General features: G+C 33.9%; 2 protein-coding genes and 1 long non-coding RNA gene across 3 annotated transcripts in view; 2 read left to right on the top strand and 1 right to left on the bottom strand.

Annotated features, from left to right (window-relative positions):
• LOC129282835 (anoctamin-4-like) overlaps positions 1-7,517 on the bottom strand; it is a 48,462-nt gene extending 40,945 nt beyond the window's left edge. The window contains exons 1-4 of the mRNA XM_064115167.1: positions 7,512-7,517; positions 6,411-6,602; positions 3,931-3,957; positions 1,507-1,605 (exon numbers count right to left, since the gene is read on the bottom strand). Coding sequence (XP_063971237.1) covers positions 1,507-1,605; positions 3,931-3,957; positions 6,411-6,602; positions 7,512-7,517 — 324 coding nt within the window. The remainder of the gene's footprint in view (positions 1-1,506; positions 1,606-3,930; positions 3,958-6,410; positions 6,603-7,511) is intronic.
• A 2,075-nt stretch (positions 7,518-9,592) lies between these two features.
• On the top strand, positions 9,593-13,010 carry LOC129265121 (uncharacterized). The gene is made up of 3 exons (XR_010296790.1): positions 9,593-9,707; positions 12,525-12,602; positions 12,870-13,010. It is a non-coding gene; the product is annotated as an uncharacterized LOC129265121 (long non-coding RNA).
• A 60-nt stretch (positions 13,011-13,070) lies between these two features.
• LOC129274555 (putative nuclease HARBI1) lies at positions 13,071-17,099 on the top strand. The gene is made up of 3 exons (XM_064114978.1): positions 13,071-13,086; positions 15,110-15,396; positions 15,984-17,099. Exons 2-3 carry the CDS (start codon positions 15,124-15,126, stop codon positions 16,089-16,091), a joined length of 381 nt encoding a protein of 126 aa, XP_063971048.1. The 5' UTR covers positions 13,071-13,086; positions 15,110-15,123; the 3' UTR covers positions 16,092-17,099.
• The last annotated feature ends 3,774 nt before the right edge of the window (positions 17,100-20,873 follow it).

The raw sequence follows: 20,873 nt of genomic DNA, 5'->3' as shown, positions 1-20,873 counted from the left end.
CTCGCATAAAGATCCTGACAGTTACATATATATATATTCACTCCATTGTGGTTTATATATAGTCAATAACTACCAGGAATATTGCTAAAGTGGCAATCATCACGACGGCACATAAGATACTGTACATGTCTTTTTTAATTAACCACTGAAACCTCACTGAAAGGCTGACAAGGTCGATCAACTTAGAAACCATAATTCATCTCTTTACACTTTATAAATATGAAGTGATGGTATGAAAGATTTATAATGTATGATCCTCTTTAGAGTATTCATATACCATTCAGTGTAATGGCCAGATGGTTAATAAGTACTTTGAAAGGCTTACTGTACATCGTTCAGTCAGTACTAACAATTTGATCTACTTGTTTTGATTCAATCTAATGTCACTATGGGGGTGTTGCAAGCAAATATTTGCGATCAATTTTCTTGCAACACCCTATATGTCTTATTGCCAGTTTGAGTACTTTACTTTCATTTTCCCTTTCATTTGATTTAACAAAATAATAATGATAATATTATTAAAGGACAAGTCCACCCCAACAAAAACTTGATTGGAATAAAAAGAGAAAAATTCAACAAGCAAAACACTGAAAATTTCATCAAAATCGGATGTAAAATAAGAAAGTTATGACATTTTAAAGTTTCGCTTCATTTCACAAATCAGTAATATGCACATCCTGGCTGGTATGCAAATGAGGGAACTGATGACATCACTCACTCACTATTTCTTTTGTATTTTATTATATGAAATATGAAATATTTTGATTTTCTCGTCATTGTCATGTGAAATGAAGTTTCATTCCTCCCTGAACACGTGGAATTCCATTATTTTAACATTTTGTGCTTCAGGCAAGGAGGTCCTAATCATCAAATTCGTAAAAATTGAAATATTGTATAATTCAAACAATAAAAAAACAAAAGAAATAGTGAGTGAGTGACATCATCGACTCTCTCATTTGGATGTAACTGGCTCGTTCATATAACTATTTTGTTAAAAATAAGCGAAACTTTGAAATGTCATAACTTTCTTATTTTACATCCGATTTTGATGAAATTTTCAGCATTGTGCTTGTTGAATTTTTCTCTTTTTATTCAAATCAACATTTTTCTGAGGTGGACTTGACCTTTAATACTACATGTAAATAGAGCTATTAAAGTATTTAGTTTTCCAGTTCCCTTTATTCGATTAAACCAAAAAAAATTATAGTTCCTTTTTTTATAACAAAGTGCCATCACCAATATATTGTGACTATTTTGAAGAACAGATGGAAAAAGAAATTGAAGGAGTAATAAAAGAATCACATGGTTCATCATAAATGTACTCATGCTTCATGAGTGGGTGCTTTTATCAAACAAGCCTACCTAACCGAAATAATTCTGAAAATATTATTTTAGAGACTTTCTGTTTTTGAGTGATTGTGCTGACCTTTTCCTCAACTGGAAGAGAGGATTCCAGAAATTAATTCCATGTTATTCATTAATTATTTGCAAGTCTTTTCTAAATACCTCGATGGGCATCTTGATCTTGAGTTCCTCAGCATAGCGAGTCATCAGGTCCCATGGAGCGTGGACCTTCACGAAGAAGGTGCGGTTGTCGTGGGATTCCTGCGGAAGAAAATCCAACCCAAGACAAATGAAAAACAATCCTTTCAGACCGAATACTGGATTTCATAGCTTCCCATCAGCTAACGGTTCATCCAGTATAAATGGTGTTTACTTAATTTTATAGAAATCAGGGCCTATAATTAGTGCCCCATCGATACCATAACCAATAAAGTTAATCCCACCCCCCCCCCCCCCCGAAAAAAAATGTTTTTCCTCTTTTTAACAACCTGTGTTACATGTATAAGGATATCAAACCCTGCTTAAGTGATAATTTTTTTTCTTTACTTTTTACAACCATACGTTAAAGGAATTATACTCTACCCTGCCCCATGTGTATCACAACCTATATAAAAGTCATTACAAGTCCCCCCCCCCCTTCTTCATCTTTAATCAAAGGGCGTGTCCAAATACTCATTAAGCTGGTGTACATTTTAAAGTAATACAAAATTTACACTAAATGTAGGTTCCTCATTTTCTTTGATTTTCATGATAAAATCAGCTTTTCTTTTTTTCTAATAGATTGCTCTTGAGTGGAGTCCTTGCCCCTCCCCCCCCCCCCAAAAAAAGAAAACATTGTCACTGGTTATGTTTTTTTTTTGCAATTACTTTGTACCACACATTCCCTCTTCTCCCTTCCCACTTTCTGCCTGCTACATGAATACACTGAAAAGTGCACGAGGGAAAGGATGCGCCTCCTAGGAAACAATTCTTAACTAACTAGTATCAATCTACATGAAGATATAATTGTACTTTAATGTCACTACTTCCGTGCATCCCAGAGGTAAATTTAGATCTATCGAACAATTCACTGCAAATGCTTTAAAGTTTATATGAAAAGGGACGTACACCAATAGAGAGGGATCATAACAAGGGTTTATACTTGAATTTTTACAAAGTTTCCGGCACAACATTCTTGCATGCAATACACTGTACATACATGTAGAAACAGGGACAGGTATTTTAAAATCCCGAGTCTATATATATATATTCCCTTTGCCATTAATTAACCTTAATCCACTCCCAACTTCACATTAATATTTCTTTTGAAATGAGCAATAATAAATACCGGTACTTATGATATTAAAGCCGTCTCACTCTCACCCATATTGAGATTTAAATATGAAGATCGAGAATTTATTGCCCCTCTACCCGTTCAACTTTATAGGATTAATTCAATATTAAGAAAAAATGAAAAATAGTAAGAATCCATAAGTCTCTCTATCAGCTTCAAGATGATAAGGTTCACATTTGTTTCTGTACGTATCTGAAAAAATTTGATAAAGCTTAGGGAAATGCTAATCTTTTTAAATCCTCTTTAATACACAAACATCAAATATAGATATGCACACAACTTGTTGGAGATACTGTATTGTATAATACATAACATTGCAAATGATTCTTAAAAACCCCAAAACTTCTATTCTGTATTAATGAGTATGTATCATGACATGCATATGATGTAGATATGAACGGTTGTGTCATGTCTGCAAAATAAAACATTTTCGTTATTTGTATGAATAAAATCCTGTTGTTATAAAGAAAAATGTAATGTGAGTCAAAGCTGTTAGTATTTATCATCAAGATAAAAGGGGTTAGTTTTAAGCTGAAATAAACGCAGCAAACTGTTGATATATATGTCTCGTTAGCACTGAAGCTTTTAATTTGTTATTAAAGAAGCAACTGAAATTCGCTTCAATCAAAAGAGATTTTATTCTGCAACGAAAGCATTAAATTTTATTTCAACAAGAACATAAACTGTAGACTAGTGTAAGTCAACTGAATATATCATTTTCAAAACAAGAAAATATTGTTCAGATTTTTTTCAAGAAATGTATCTATTGCCTCGAATGACTGTCACAGAGCTGTGCAAAGGGGCTTTTACTTTTTGTAATTAAATAGAGTTTAGTATTTTAAAATGAATAACTTGGTCCAAAAAAAATGTTTGTTATTGTTCCTCCAAATATGCTTTTACTCTGTTATCACTTACTGATTAGGGGTTTAATATCGGGATGGTTATTAATTTCCAATACCAATATGCACCTGATACTGCTTGCATAGAACACACGTTCATGTAGTACACATTATTGCCAAATAACCAAAAATATATAAAACTCAAATGAATACATCTATATACCCCCTTCACAAATCATAATAACCTTTAACTCCAAATAATCATGAATTATAAAATATATTGAAAGTAAACCTTCACCCACAGGAGTATTTGTTACAGTGGGGGTGGGGCCGATTTGGACTGGGATTGGTACATGTATGTTTCTTTTCTTTTTTGTGTGTGACCCATATACTTCACCATACAACTATACTCACTGGGTCTTCTGGGTTCGGCTCCGGCCCCTGCATGCCGACGTTACCACGACAACCAATACACATCAAAGAAAGGGGGCGTGGAAGTTAATAGAGCACACGGGTTGTCAGTTCGGTGTGTGTGTGCGGGTTACGTTTTGAGAATGCAACGCCAATCAAGCAAAGAGGGTGGCGGGGGGGGGGGAAGATATTGGAATGGGGAAGTTGTGGGAATTGAGTGGGGGAAGAGTTTGAGGGAAGAATTTTTAATGGAGGTCATTTTTTATAGGAAGGGTGGGGTCAGAGTGTCGTGCATGTAACAGCATTGGAAGAGGAGAAAGGGTGCCAGATGCGGTGATAGAGAAATAAAAAGATGGACCGAAATGGAGTAGATGAGAAAGAAATTAAGATAAAAAGGTTGAGATCAAGAAAAAAAGGTTAAGAATCAAACATGAATAATTATGTTTCATTTGTTTTATATAAAAAGCACTCATGCAATAAACATGTAATGGTTATTCAAACATAAGATAATAGAAGTATTGAGCAAACGAACAGCAAACAATCATCAAGATCAAGCATCGAGTGGAATTTAAAGAAAATACATAGCTTTAAAAAAAAAACATGATTTTTCTCTTGTATCATTGAAAAAAAAAATAAAAAATTAGAAAAATGAAACTCGAAACATAATTTGTTATGGCTTCGGCATAATGAATTGTAAAACATGTCTAAATCAGTGAATAGAAAACAAAGCTTTTCGTGAAATTGAGAATGAGAATTTATGGGGCTCCATGCTCAACAAGAAGGGTATGTGGGGTAATTCAAGAAAAAGCACCACATGTAATCGGGCAGAAGAAACCCCAAACAAAAAAATTTAAACACCTTCATCGCATCCACTTCTTGATGATGTAATCTAATTCAACTATCTACATGCATCGTACCTCGGACTAAAATGATTTCAAACTATAATCAATGCAACATAAAGAGCTATAACTAGTGTAGTCATTCTTTATTGTCCAAATTCAAAAGCAAGGTATTAAAATCAAAGCAAAATATCTAATAAAGCAATGTGTTCATGCATGCATGTGCTGTATGATCGAAGGATTCATAATTTGAATCATTCTTTCTATTGTACATGTATATATCAAAACTTTAATCAAGTCGATCCATTGTCACATCAGTGGGTGTTTTCCTAATGATTATTTTTAAAGTGTGTTTATTTAGCCACACTTGACAATTGACAGCTTTTTGGTATGAAATTTGTTTGCCCTTGAAAGAAAAAACTTCAGGGGAACACTAGCTGATCACGAATCATAAAAATCATGCTCTTTTTCCTTTAATATTCTTGCAATCTTCATGGACGAAAATATATATCATCGTATCTTAAAATTCAATACTGTCACAATTTTTTTTTCTAATGGGGGGCTAACAAACTTTTGCATTAAATGATAATAAATCAATTAATTTTAATACACATGAGTTTTCAAAAGAAATTGTCTAGGCCACAATAAGAAATTTACTATGATATCAAAATGGTTCCTCCTGGTGAAAATTGAAGGACTGAACCTTAAACTGTAATAAATTAAATTTAGTTCAGAGTATGATATTAAAGAATTATTGAATCTCTGGGTTTTTTCTATAGAAAATAAGGAATTTATAAATATATTTTAACTACATGTATAATTATAATTAATAATAAATAATACATGAAATATCAATAATTATAGTATTCATTTTTCCACATGTACACCATAAGATGATGAACATTATTATTATTATTACAAGTAAAGAAAACAAACATAGGACAGAAAAATCGAGAGGCATTCCCTTATTGAATTCAAACACTGAAAACTTAATAGTTTGGAATGTGACCTTGAGTTGAATTATTTGAAAATACAATCTCAATTCCTTGCAAAAAGTAATTACAGATGGTTGAGATTTTTCAGACAAATAAAAAAATATTAAATATTTGGATTAATCCAAACTGTAATTGTAAAAAGGAAACTTGTTTTAAAACTTTGCTTCAGAAGTACACTTCCCCAACTCCCAAGTTCATTCCAAAATATACTCTCTTGATGATAACAAAGAAAACGTTCACTCTTCAAAGAATGAATTTTGAAGAGTCAATTAAGTTTTGAATGAAAACTTCTATACTTTATAAAATTCTATCATTAAATAGTGAATTCATGCTAAATTCTATCTTTAAATATTCAAGTTTTTGTAGAGAATGCTTTTACAAAAAGGTGAGACAAAATTGAATTTGAGTTAGTTGAATCCAATTCACACTCAAACTCACCGTCAAACTCGAAATGAATCAAACTCGAAATGATGGGTATTTACCTCTGAGTTCTCTGAATTCTATCTTTAAATAGTCAAGTTTTTGTAGATAATGCTTTACAAAAATGTGAGACAAAATTAAATTTGAGTTAGTTGAATCCAATTCACACTCACACTCAAACGCACCATCAAACTCGAAATGAATGAAACTCAAAATGATTAGACTTTACCTCTGAGTTCTCGTACTCAAGCTCAAGGCCTTCATCAACGAGATTGGCCTCGTAGTTTGTCCTCTTTCTCACTCTCTTCTCTTCCCTCTCCTCACTCTCCATCTTCCTGTAAGCCAGGACGAAGTCGATCCGTCGTGTGCCATCACGGAAGAAGAGGTCGTTGAAGCTGCTGTCGTCTTTCTTGGCTGGAGACTGGAAGGAATAAAAGTAATGAAAAAATGTACCTCTGTCGAGACTTTCAAAAATCTTCTAAAAACTCTTTAGCTCTTTATGCGCCTTGAGCACTCTACAAAGTTGATTTGGTGCTTCATAAGTCACGTTATTATTATTATCATCATCATCATCATCATCATCATCATCATCATCACTATCATTATCATTATTATCATTATTATCATCATTATCATTATTATTATTATTATTATTATTATTATCATGATTATTATTATTATCATTATCATTATTATTATCATTATTATTATTATTAATTATTATTATTATTAATTAATCCACGGACATGGCCTCAGAAGGCTTTGATTTATTTACGCCTTGCTATTGATCAAAACAGATAACATACTATGTAATAAATGAAAGTGAAAATGAATCAAAATCGTTTTAAACTCTCATTGAAAGGAATCCATTAAAACAAAGCCAGTGATCATTATAACAAGAATTCTACGATAAAAACTATGAAAGATTGAAATAAACCAAAATGATCACTAACATCATAATGATTAAACAAAATCAATTTCTTTTCAGCATGCATAATAATCTTGTTTCACACCACATTTTGAAAGACGATGCATAGAAATCACAATTCGGGCATAAAGGAAGATGATACAAAATTCACAAATGCACACAAGGTAATACAGAAACTTGAAAGATACATAAGTGAAAAAAGGCAAAAAATCAACACCCAACACAAAAGTTTTCAAAGGTTATTGAACAGCAAAGATGAAAGGTCTGGAAAAATTAATACAAGTCAAAGGTGCAATGTATTTTCAATTTTTGTCACTATTTTTCATGAAGCCTCCCAAGAGGATTTCTGCTGAAAGAAACAGTGGTGAGGTACTTTTTTTTCACCACATGATCTACATGTACCTTCATAGTTTAATGCCATTCCGTCCATCAACATTTTGTCTACTTGATCCAATAATCATTTGGTCCAATCATCACTTCGTCTAATCACCAGTTCGCCTGTGACCATTTCGTCTCATGACCAGTTGGTCTAATATCCATTTTATTTTCATTCATTTTGCCCAATTAACACTTATTATATCCTACATAGAGTAAATCCTGTATAGTGATTGGTTCAAGTAGCATCATGTGACCTGATATATTTCAACTATGATGTTGCGTGACGTCAGACCTCGATATATTTTTGGATATATCGAGGTCTGACGTCATTATTTCGCAAAACTGGATATCTAGCTAAACTCTCGGGCGCACCGGCCAACGCGCTCTCTCTCCCGGCCAAGTCCAGCGATGCGTCGGCGCAGGCACTAATCTGCGTTCCGCTGAGCGCGGTGGCTCGGAGAAAAGTAGGTAATTCAACTCAAGTAACCGGACTTTGCAAGCTCAACACAAAGAGTTTGGTTGTAAATTACCAAAAGTAGGATATAAAACAAATATACCAGGCGTTTCATTCGAAAGCATAGTTGGAATTATTAATCCTCGGTTGGACTGGCAAAACTACTATATTTCCCTCGGGGCTTCGCCCCTCGGGAAAAATAGTAATTGCCAGACCAACCTCGGATAAATAATTCCACTATACTTTCTCAAAGCCTGATATATTTGTTTACTGTAGTCCAAATGGTATGTGGACTAATTGGCTATTGGACCAACTGGATATTAATAAACAAAATGACAATTAAGACTGGATAGTGGACGAACTTATGGTAGACCAAAAGATCTTAGACGAGTTGGTAATTGGACGAATTGGCATTACACTGTTAAAAATTGCCGTAATTTTACGGACAAATTTTAACAGAAATCGTCCGTAAACGATAAAATACGGAAAAAAATTGTAAATTTACGGATTTCTACAGAAAACCCGTAAAAATTACATAATAATTAGGTAAATGATCAATTTTACGGACGTTTTCTGTAATTGTACAGAAGATCATTATTGAAAGGAGGCGTTTACGATACATCTTGTAAATTTACTGTCAGTAGATGTAAGTTTACGGATAAGATTTAACATATTAATTTGTAACATGTGTAAAGTGCATTTTCTACGGAAAATTTTGTAAAATTTACAGAAAAATCAGGTTAATGATACATTTTCTGACGTTGTCCGTAATTGTAGTGAAGATCATTCTTGAAAGGAGACGTTTGGTGGTTTACGGTACAAATCTTTGTAAATTTACTAGAAAGTAGCTGTAAGTTTACGGACAAGATTTAACAGATTAATTTGTACTATACAAACTACGGAAAATTTGTAAAAATTACATAAAAATCAGGTAAATGATCAATTTTACAAACGTTTTGATCCGTAATTGTACAGAAGATCATTATTGAAAGGAGACGTTTACGGTACATCTTGTAAATTTACTGTAAAGTAGATGTAAGTTTACGGACAACGTCAGAAAATTTATCATATAACCTGATTTTTCTGTAAAGTTTACAAATTTTCCGTAGAAATTCCACTTTACATATATATATTAAAAATTAATCTCAGAAATGAGACGTTTAGTGGTTTACGGTACAAATCTTTGTAAATTTACTAGAAAGGTAGCTGTAAATTTACGGACAAGATTTAACAGAAATGGCAATTTCTACGGAAACTTTGTAGAATTTACAGAAAAATCAGGTTATAATGATAAATTTACTGACATTGTCCGTAATTGTAGTGAAGATCATTATTGAAAGGAGACGTTTACGATACATCTTGTAAATTTACTGTAAAGTAGATGTAAGTTTATGGACAAGATTTAACAGATTAATTTGTAATATGTGTAAAGTGCAATTTCTTCAGAAAATTTGTAAAATTTACAGAAAAATCAGGTTATAATGGTAAATTTACTGACGTAAGGATCGAGACGTTTACGATACATCTTTGTAAATTTACTGTAAAGTAGATGTTAAGTTTACAGACACGATTTAACAGATTAATTCGTAATATGTGGAAAGTGCAATTTCTACGGAAACTTTGTAAAATTTACAGAAAAATCAAGTTAATGATAAGTTTTCTTTTTCGAGCATGCGCACTTGAGAAGTTTGTGAAAAGCCCGCGAAGCAAAGAGAATTTTCCTTCCGGTCTTGGATGTGTCAAGTGATCTTCTTGATCAGAAATTCGTAAGTATTTTGCTTTGAATTCGTAAAAGAAATTTCTGCTGTGCCTCTCTGGAATATATTGATACGTTTTATGCAGTTATATGAAATTAATAGTGTTGGTTTTCATGATTACGAACAAGGTTTTGGCATTGACGAGTCCAGACGATGCAATGTATCGTCGCGTACGCGCTGCTACAGTCCCATTGGTGCATTTGAGTGTTGGATATTTTGACACTGTGGTTGAACGAATTGAATCGAAGGTGCGAAGCCGTGGGCCAAGCTTGTTTTATGAGCTTCACAAGGATATTTTATATTATGATGCCATTTATATATTCATTTGTATCTTCATTTGTAAATGTCAAGATGAAAATATAAACCTCAAAATATTAAATTTGTGCAATTAAACTTATTTAAACTTGGGGTAGGCCTAGATTAGATTAGGGCCTAGCCGGTAGCCTAGATGATCTAATTCTAAATCAAATCAATGACAATGACAATGGCATTGAATGGGTGATTTCAACTCAAGTACAGTGTTGAAATCTGGTGTTGGTGTTGTGACAACACCAGCCACAACACCGTACTTGAAATCAGGCTGGTGTTAATTGGGATTGACCTCGGAAAATATGACGTATTTCCGGCAGTTCGTGTTGAATGTCGTCTGCTGAACCCAGCACTGCGGCTGGTGTTGACGATCTACGTGCAATTTCCCCATTCACCAACACCAACCCCCAGGGATTGGGAAAATCATGGTTTCAAGTTCGGTGTTGGTGTTGGCAATCTCAAGCTCGTGAACAGGCGGCAAACACGATGAAACATCCCCGTAAAATTAGCTTTTACAGTTAAGATGAGCTAGTACTAGTAGTATAGTAGTAGAACAAATCATTTGAGCTGTATGTATTTTGATAAAGAATAATGTTCACTCTTTTGAATTCTTGAATTAATTAAAACATTGGTACATGTATTCTGTACGATGAGAATTTAATGCATTTCTTTCCGATTTCATTTTCGTCGTCGAGACTTCTCGCGTGAAGTTGAGATGATTTAGCAGCGCAGCGCAGAGGCGTGACGTCATGTGCTATCGATAACGCCATTGGTATCATTCCTCTGAACCCAGTCCCAGCTCGGTGTTGGAGCTCGGTTCAGCGGCCTTTTTACGCTCTCAACACCAACACCGAACTTGAAATCACCCAATGTCAACTACAGTTAGTTAGATCTAGTAATACCTCAAGCGAAGTTCGCGCAGGCTCCACTCCACTTCACTACCGCTACACTACACTCCACCTACCCAAACTTCGGGACGGTGAACTCGATCGGATATTCCGAGTGACAAAGGTGGGGTGGCCGATGGAAATGTTATTTATTGTAAAAATCGTAACAAAAAATATAAAGAGAAAGAAAAATAGCTTAATTTCTTACTCTTCACCCGTATTTCACTCCGTGTCCATCCTCTGGTTATCCTCTAAATTGTTGATTTTGAGCCAGTATCTATTTCCTCACACGTCACTATTCATGGCCGATTTAAAAACATCGCATGCGATCGGTCGCAGGTCAAACAGCATAAATATTTATATTATTATTGGATGGTTCAGAAAATACCAAAAATATTCTACGAGTATGGGAAAAAAAAAATTTCCTCGTTTTATTTTTTTCTATAATTTTTACAATAAATAACATTTCCATCCCACCTTTGTCACTAGCGGTAGTGAAGTGGAGTGGAGCCTGCACGAACTTCGCTCGAGGTAGATCTAGTAATGACTTAGTGCTGGCTAGCGACCGACGGGTTTCCATTCTCAGCCATTCACTGATAATTCAGTTAAGACAGTGTGTTCCATGTGTGTATGTGTGATGCGAAGCTACCTCAGCTCAAGCGATGTAGACGACCTTGTTGGAGCGTACAGTGTAGCGGTAGTGAAGTGGAGTGGAGCCTGCACGAACATCGCTTTAGGTAATGCGAAGCGTGCTGTACATGTGTCCTCTGGAGGTGTGGGCATGGGTTTAGTGACAGTGTGCATGTGATTGTGAAGGGTTGAAGCCCGGGTTGAAGTTTCTTACAGCTCTGTGGGTTTATCTATAATTAAATGATTCTCTTTTCAAGCTTAAATTTTTATAATGATGATTGCTACATTCCAATTATTTGATTAAATTGTTTGTTTTAGAACAGGTCTTTTATTTTGTCCTCAGTCTATTTCTCCCATTACATATCAAATAAAGAGAGTCTTCACTTGTGTTTCATTAAATTATTATACAATGTCCACTGTAATGAAAATGGAAACATGCCGGTCAAATGAAAGTGCAATATAAGTGGAAACATGCTGGTCTATTGACTATATGTTGACCATATAGTAGAAAGCAAAATTTGTTCTCAGCTGTAATTATTCTTCTATGGGAACTTGCTTCTCATAGATAAAATAAAATTTCCGAAGACCCCATATAATTTTGTACTATTTGGTGCATTTAAAGAGGAGAAAGAAATGCTTTTTTTTTTCAATTTGCCTAAATTGCATTTAAAAATATACCTTTCTTTTGCTTTCGGCACAGGCCAATTTTTAGAGGCTGAAATATTAAAGAGTTGATTACTTAAATTTCGTTCTAAAATCTTTTTCATATCACTTGCAAATAGAGAAAATATAGCGCCCCCCCCAAAAAAAAAACTTTAATTTTTAAAGGCATCTCGCACAAATGATTACAATGTTTTTGTTTTATTTATCATTCACTATGAGATCTGTATAAAGTGATAAACCAATGAATTATTTTTATATGTATATGTTTCCAATTATTTGCCTACCGGTATTTATTAAATAATAATGTTTGTGTTGTTATTTGACAATTGTTTCACAGAATTACGTCGTCGGTTGACATCTACCTATACCCATGGATTATCTCCATCACCTTCACAACCTTGAATTGCTAAGAGAGGTATGATTGATAAATTTGGTTTACATTGTTTTAATTTGTTTAAAAGTATTATTGAAATGATTTGATGAGATAACAAAAATGAAAACTTGAAATAACATTTTGAATGTAATTTTTGTTAATCTTGGGAAGACAATTAAGATTGCAGTTATTATGTTGGTAGATGTGTAATCAAATCTACATGCACATGTTCACTGTTTGGAACGTTTATAAAGATCACAAAATAAAAGAATTAAAAATAATATTCAACTCTTCTGCATACATGTACAGCTACCTTTGCCAAGACCACGTCGTGGGCTACGGGATGCTAGAAATCCATCGGAATCGTATGAGGATGGGCCATTTCGAGATCGGTATCAACTGTCAAAAGAAACCGTCATTTACATCATCAACATGCTGGAAGCCAAATTGAAGAGGGACACACAGAGGAATGATCCACTTCCCGTTTATTTGCAGGTGTTGACAGCTCTCCGTTTTCATGCAGTGGGTGAGTAATTGAATTAAATGATTATTGAATGTTTCTGGGCACTGTTAAATCTATTTGACTGAGGTTGTTTCTATTAATTTTAGGACTCCAGACAAAGTTGATGATGATGACAATATCTAGAAATCAGAGAGGGATCACATAAGTAAGAGTATCATTTAAGCAAACAGTCAAGTACCTATGAATTGCATGCTTAAAAATTCCAAAACTACCACAGCAGGAGTGAAGCTCTGCTGTTTCTGCTGTTAGAACTGTTATGTCAGGTTAGAGTTATAAATTCGTCATTAACTCTAAATTGGCAGATCACCCCCACCCCCCCCCCCCCCCCGAAACTTGGCTGTGTTGCGATGAAAAGCTATGAAATTTGGCACATAGATAACAACTCGAGATGAACATACACACAAAAAACTAGAGCTGCAATTGTATCAGAACAATGTGCATGCATTGACGCCTGTGATTTTATGGAGGGCAAGAAACAGAAGGAGATAAAGAGAAAACTCCTGAGGATATACATTTTCAAAATATTAAGAGGGCGCTATTTTTATAGGCAATGGTCACTGATGCGTAAAAAAAACATTTTGCATATGAGGGATGATGCCATTAGCAAACCCTAAAAAAGTGATACCAAGATAAATGGAAACAAGGAAGTGATGGCCATTTTACTGTTTTCCAACTTTTTAATAGAGAGCGCTATTTCTTTAAGGTAATGGTCACTGATGTGCGTAAAAAAACATGGATTATGAGGGATGATGCCATAAGCATACCCTGAAAATATGAGACCGAAATAAATGAAAACTAGGAACTTATCGTCATGGCCATTATAATATTTCTTTAGTTTGCAATAGAGGGCGCTATTTTTTAAGATAATGGTCATTGATGTGTAAAATGAAAAAAAAAAACAATTGAATTTGGACTATCGTAAGTCAACCCTGAAAATATGAAACTGAAATAAATGAAAACAAGTAAGTGATGGCCATTTTACTATTATTCCACTTTGCAATAGAGGGCGCTATTTCTAAAGGTAATGGTCACTGATGCGTAAAAACAGATGAATAAGGAAGCATGTTCCCAAATCAGACCAAAATAAATAAAAACAAGGAAGTTACGGCCATTTTATGATTTTCCTACTTTACATTTCAATAAATATGAATTTTTTTTAATGTAGACTATTTCGGATTTGAATTTAGGGCATGAAGACGGCATTTTCAAGGGCAAGTCATATTTTCATATGAAGAGCAACTCTTAAACAATCTACAGCAATTTGTTAGAAGTGTGTAGCATGCAGGATAAGAGAGTAAGGATGGGATTAGGAATAGTATGCAAATGGACTAGAAATTTACAAAATGGCGCCTGGATGGTCATGCATTGCCCCTGTCCGTCCACCCCCCACTTGGTTTCCGCGCAATAAGTAAAAAAATATGTAATGGATAAAAAAAGTTTGGTGTGTAGGTATAGGACACCAAAATACAGGCTCAGTTCGAATTCGGAGTCCGCAGGTCAAAGGTCACAGCTCATTAGATATGCGAGTTGGTTTCCACATGATTATCATAAGTTCCAAATGAATATTTAGAAATGTTTTTTTATTTGAATTATAATCATGTGAATGATCACACATAGACATCTACTATGTATGGGAAATACCATGTATGTTGCGCGCCATGTTATATAGTGGTACACTTTGGGGGTACTGACCAATTTTTTTGATTTTTTATCAATAGATGTGCAAAAACATCAAGGTAAAAAGTCAAAAGCACGGGGCAGAAAATAAACATTATTCAATAGCTGTTTTTGAAGTCAGTACTGCTGCTATATCGAATCGCGTATGATGGCGACACTGCAAGAGGCCTTCCACTTGTTAAAATGAATTGCAGAAAATTGTCTGATATTTGTAAAAGATGAATATTCTTATGAAATATGTGCTTAATTTTTTTTGTCATCAGAAGTATCATCTGTATGTGTAATGAAATGTTTTAAAATTACCTCGAAACAATGACCTATCAACCATATGGTTTGTTTGATTTTACAGGATCATTTCAAAAGATGCATGGTGATGAGGCAGCAATATCACAGTCATCAATGTGTCGAATCATCAAAGATGTGTCAGAAGCTATAGCAAGAAGGAAAAGGCAATACATGAAGTTTCCTTCGACAAGAGAAGAAGTTGAAGCAACTCAGCGACAGTTCTTCCAGTACTGCAGATTTCCAGGAGTGATAGGTGCAATTGATGGGACACATGTCTACATCAGGAGCCCTGGTGGGGATCAGGCAATATACTTCCTCAACAGGAAGAATAGATACTCGATCAATGTTCAGGTTAGATTAATTATACCCTTTCTTAGGCCCTTTTCACAATTAGTGCTGAGACTGCTTGCAACCTTTGTGATTGTGTGCGACATATATTGTGATCAAATGATTGAAATTGCTAATACAAGCAAATGTGAAAGCCACTTAAATTACTATAACTAGAACAATGTACTATTTTGTATAAAGTTTGGCAAAAAAAAAGAATGTGACATTAATTTTCTTTCCTAGGATTTCCTATCACTTCAGTTTCATTTATAGTAATTATTCGATTCGTATTTGATTGGGCAATTTTTAAAATGAGTAGTTAATTCTGTAGCATATATATTTTTTTTTGTGTGTGTGCAAGTACTGAGCAATTGAAGCAGTGGAAGGGTGGGGTGATTGTTGGATAAATCAACCTAACATGGAAAGCACACCAATAATTTTTATGTGCATGCATGTTAAAATTGCATTCCAAATATGTGATAAACTTGCAAAACTCAATTGTTGTGTGCTCCCATTGGATGTCCCAAAGAAAATTGAAAATTAAGTGCCCAGAACGATATAGAGACAGTTATGAATGTAAGATTTGATATTCCTCTTTTGTCTTCTGCTAGGTTGTTTGTGATCAGGCTGGGAAAATAACAAGCATCGTTGCCAGATGGCCTGGCAGCACACCTAACTCCGCAACCGTAAGTCACTTTTCAACCAAACTTGGATGGTAGATGTACTTAGGCGACCTGCATATTATGCTGCAGTCGGAGGTCACATGGTAAGGTCAAAGTGTTCAAAGTTTTTGTAGAAATGTACCAAACCCGACGGTGCTCTCACTCCATGATGTGTCACTGCATCGTAGCAATCCAGTCGGATTTGAAATGGTCTACACATGTTGAATATATGGTCAAGCGCGCAAAAAGTCGTTTATATGTTCTTCGCACTTTGAAATATCATAGTCTGTAATTTCAGGACCTTATAGTTGTATATACTAGTTTCGTGAGACCAGTTGTTGAATATGCTGTACCTGTATGGTCAGGAGCACTAACAAAACAACAAGTACAAGTCATCGAACGTATTCAGAAACGTGCCCTTAGAATCATTTTTGGAGCAGCATATTCTTCATATGAGCATGCTTTACTCCAGTCAGAACTGATGTCTCTTGAAGATAGATGGATCAAACTCTTTGTCTTGCGTTTGCGAAGTCTATGCAAATCCCCACGTCTAAACTGTATCACCTTCTACCTCAAAATAGGACTTGTCAATATCAGACTAGAAGCTTGGCCGGAACAGTAGAGATGCGATGTCGAACTTCACGATATAGAAATAGCCCCTTGCCCTCGTTGATTCGGCACCTTAAAGAGAAATTCCAGTAGTTGCAGTAAACACTGATTTCATGAGAAAGTCTGTAAAACAAGGCTTAATTGTCATTAATCATCGAGGATCTAGATCTGGTACAGTTACATAAACTGAACTTTGTGAAATCTTGAAATCTACGCTGAAAAATGTTCAGGCTGAAGATCCCCAACACAGATAAGCGCACGTGGGACAGTGTATAATTATTGCTTGGAATGTCGGGCCCGACGCTCTACCCGAATCCTGTGCTTATTTGCTGATTTCTCAGCAATTACACAATTTCTTCCAGAATCCTTTGGCACATATGTTTTATTTATACAAACAGACACTTTGGTGGTCATTTCATTGGATTCTGTACGAACTCATATTGATATCGTTACCAAAACTAGCATTTACCTTTAACTCTAAAAGAATTGATTACAAGGAGTAGTTTTTTTTGTATATATCTTCCCCTATCGTTACATGTACAATAATATCAAACTACGAATGGCTGAGAATTAAAGAACTCATCATTCATTGGACTCTTAAAATGTGATATCATTAAAAGATTGTTTTTTATAAAATGCAGATTACATACTAATTCTAATGTTGAGTTCTCTTTATGTTGGCGAACTCAAGTTTCATTTCATTTCATTTTACTTTGTTAATCAAAATATTTTTCTTTCATATGAGCAATTATTCACTGATATCTAGTCGTAAACTTAATATTTGAATTGAAGTCATAAAAATTGCCAAACTATGTATTATTGCAGCATATTAGATTATCGTTTTTTCCCAAAGTAATGTAATTCAGAACTGAATATGTAAATGTGTTTATTAATTTCTCTTTGTATATATGTTTAATCGTTTTATGATTTCTGTATACAGTGTATACTGAATCATTTATTTTTATTATTATTTATTTATTTTTATTTTTATTTGTTTATTTTTTATTCATTTGATATATATTGTTTATTTCTTAATTTTATCTTATTTTTTATTCATAAAATTTACTTATAAAAGGGGGCCTTCACCCTACAAGCTCTGCTTTTTAGTTGGTCTCCTTCCCTTTCGATTTCATGGTATTATTGTATTATAAAAAAATGATTTAAATGTTATATTTTGTAAATATGTATATTGAACTATCATTGTAAATGTAAAAAGATTGAAAGAGAAAATAAATGAATTGAATTGAATTGAATTGCTTCTTCGCCCTTTTCTCTCTGTTTCCCTTCCACCATCAATTTCTTCTCTCTCTCTTTCTCTGCCTCTCTTCTCTCTTCCACTATTTCTATTCCTTTCTGCTTTCCAATTCATTTCCTCTATCCACTCATATTTACATGTATTTTGAATATTTTTCAATTTTTTTTATTGATCAGTGAGTATCAATTTAAATTTATTTATGATATACTTTGTTACATATGTCTATATTGAAATTTGTTCGTAGTACTATAAGTTTTTTTTACCTTGTTATTGATGATTTTGTTTGAAATGTAAATTTTCGCAATTCGGCTTTTGCCGCAAAGAAAGGATTTTTAATAAACCATTTTGAATTGAATTGAATTTACAGGTCAACATTAAAGTTTATGTGCAAGGCTCTTATGACAAGTGTTATTCCATCCCAGTCATTTCACAATGAAGTTTCAATACAATTATGTTGTGTGCCCTCGCAAATCACGATATTTCTGGTTATTTTCATGAGTGGGCGAGACACTATCACTGTTGCCATGTTTTATTCTAGAAATAGTAAGCTTAGTATGAAAAAAGAAATTGAAAAAAGCTGGCCCGATTTGTCCAGGTCAGAAAAGGGCAACACAATGTTTGTTCAGGCCTTAAGTGAATGCATTCATACAATCTACCATGTGTTTGGGAGTACATGTTTAAATAGCAAATCAGCGTTCCTATTGTAAGGTATCTACTGATTAAAAAATATCTGTAAAAAATTTAAGAATTCTGTAAACTTGTTTTTTTACGGAAATGTGTAAATTTACATGGGAATTTTGTAAAAGTACGGTAATTTTACGGAAAAGGAATCCGTAAAATTACGGATTTAAAAAAAAAATTCCGGCAGCAAAATTTCCGGACAAATTTTTTTTTCCCGTTAATTATTTATACGGAATCATGTTAATTCACGTAAATTTTCTGTAAAATTTCCGTAAATAATATCCATATTTTACATGGGAATTTGTAAAAGTACGGTAATTTTACGGAAAAGGAATCCGTAAAATTACGGACAAAAAAAAAAATTCCGGCAGCAAAATTTCCGGACAAATTTTTTTTTTCCGTTAATTATTTATACGGAATCATGTTAATTCACGTAAATTTTCTGTAAAATTTCCGTACATAAAATCCGTATTTTTCATGGGAATCTGTAAAAGTACGGTAATTTTACGGAAAAGGAATCCGTAAAATTACGGACAAAAAAAAAAAATTCCGGCAGCAAAATTTCCGGACAAATTTTTTTTTTCCGTTAATTATTTATACGGAATCATGTTAATTTATGTAAATTTTCTGTAAAGTTTCCGTAAATAAAGTCCGTATTTTCAAGAATTGTAATTTACGGAATCTTGTATATTTTACAGAACTTTTCCATAAATTACCACTTTCTGTAAATTTACGGAAAAAAAAAAAAAGTCCGGAAATTCTGCTGCCGGACTTTTTCCGTTAAAAAACGGAAATTTTTCTAACAGTGTAGACCAATCGAAAATAAACCCATTTTTTTTCTACACATGAAACAGGGTTTTTAAGAAGTAAAGTAAATCTATTTTTTTCATGCCTTAATTGACACTGTTTTATAGGACTGACATTTGGCAATTAACAACTGAATAGTTGATTCCCTTTATTGTTTTCAATCTCTATCTCTTTCGTGTTTTTAAAGTTTGGCCTCTTTGCTCTGTGGGCTCTTTAAGAAAACTTTGAAGAATATTATCAAGAGTGGCAAGTCAGATCCTTGATTAAATTTGAATCCTCTAGATTTTTTCTTTTTATCTCAAAGGATTTATAATATAAATCCACAGTACAAGTGGTCACTATTCAGAGCCGATCTGGAATCATTTTGAATCCATGAAAAATTAGAGTGTGTACCTGTGCATCATAATTTCTCACCAATCATGCTGAAAATTATGCATTTAAAGGGACTGTTTACGCTGATGAAAAGCTTGCTGTAAAAATACATGAAAAGGTATTAATAAAAAACATTAACGGTTTGAGGAAAATCCTAGATTAAGAAAGTTATCTGAACAGTATTGGACTAGTGTAATTTTATTTGTTATACCTGCTTGGTGTTATACCAGCAGAACGCTATCTTGCCGAGTTCATGTGGAAGATGGGCGAGAATAAGGCAGTAAATGTAGATTTTTATTTCAAAAGGCTTGCAAAGTTTCGTATGAAATCTTTATGGAATGTAATATAATATAAAAAGAGTAAAGAGATAATTGGGGCATGCGGAAAGGAACACCTGATGATTAATCTTTATCACACAGCAAATGAAATTAAAATAGCCCTGAATAATGCTCGTTAACAGCTCATGTTGCTTTTGCACTCCTGATCATACTGTAGGTTGCCAATTTAATGACCTTAAAACTAAGAGGATGATTATGGTCAGATTTTTATTTCCAAATTATAGTTGCCAATTTGACAATCATAGTAGTGAACCTTTGAGCTTTAGAATCGGCATCCTCTTCCTATTGGTCACTGGAATAAAGCATGAGAATTTGGGTTGCCAATTTGATGATTGCAGTTGCAAATATTGCGACACAATCGCCATCCTCGTTACTAAAAATGCAAAGGATTAAATTTGTGACCAATTTAATAAAGCAAAAGTCGCAAAGTTCACAACTGAAGGTGTGAACATAATGAATTATTCAAATTTGTATGAATGAAATTATGAGAGAAACTTCATACTGAAAGGAGATGTCATGGAGCATAATAAGGGCTATCATTAAAATGTAAGTTGTACACTGCAACAATGGTATAATGGATTTGGGTTCCAATTGGTGATTTCAAGTCCGGTGTTGGCCTTGGTGTTGGTGTTGAAATTCGGATTGCTTCCCTTAGCTCCAAACTTTATTCCGAGTTCGTAAAACCGATCCAGATCACACTATTGACATCTCAACAACTTATAGTGAGTGACTTTTCGGGAACATCTTCATTTTATGTTTGGTGTAATATAGTCGTGT

The sequence above is a fragment of the Lytechinus pictus genome, unplaced genomic scaffold, assembly GCF_037042905.1.
Source record: "Lytechinus pictus isolate F3 Inbred unplaced genomic scaffold, Lp3.0 scaffold_20, whole genome shotgun sequence".
Lineage (NCBI taxonomy): Eukaryota > Metazoa > Echinodermata > Echinoidea > Temnopleuroida > Toxopneustidae > Lytechinus > Lytechinus pictus.
The sequence above is the reverse complement of the archived record's forward strand: the minus strand, read 5'-3'. Positions and strand labels throughout refer to the sequence as shown.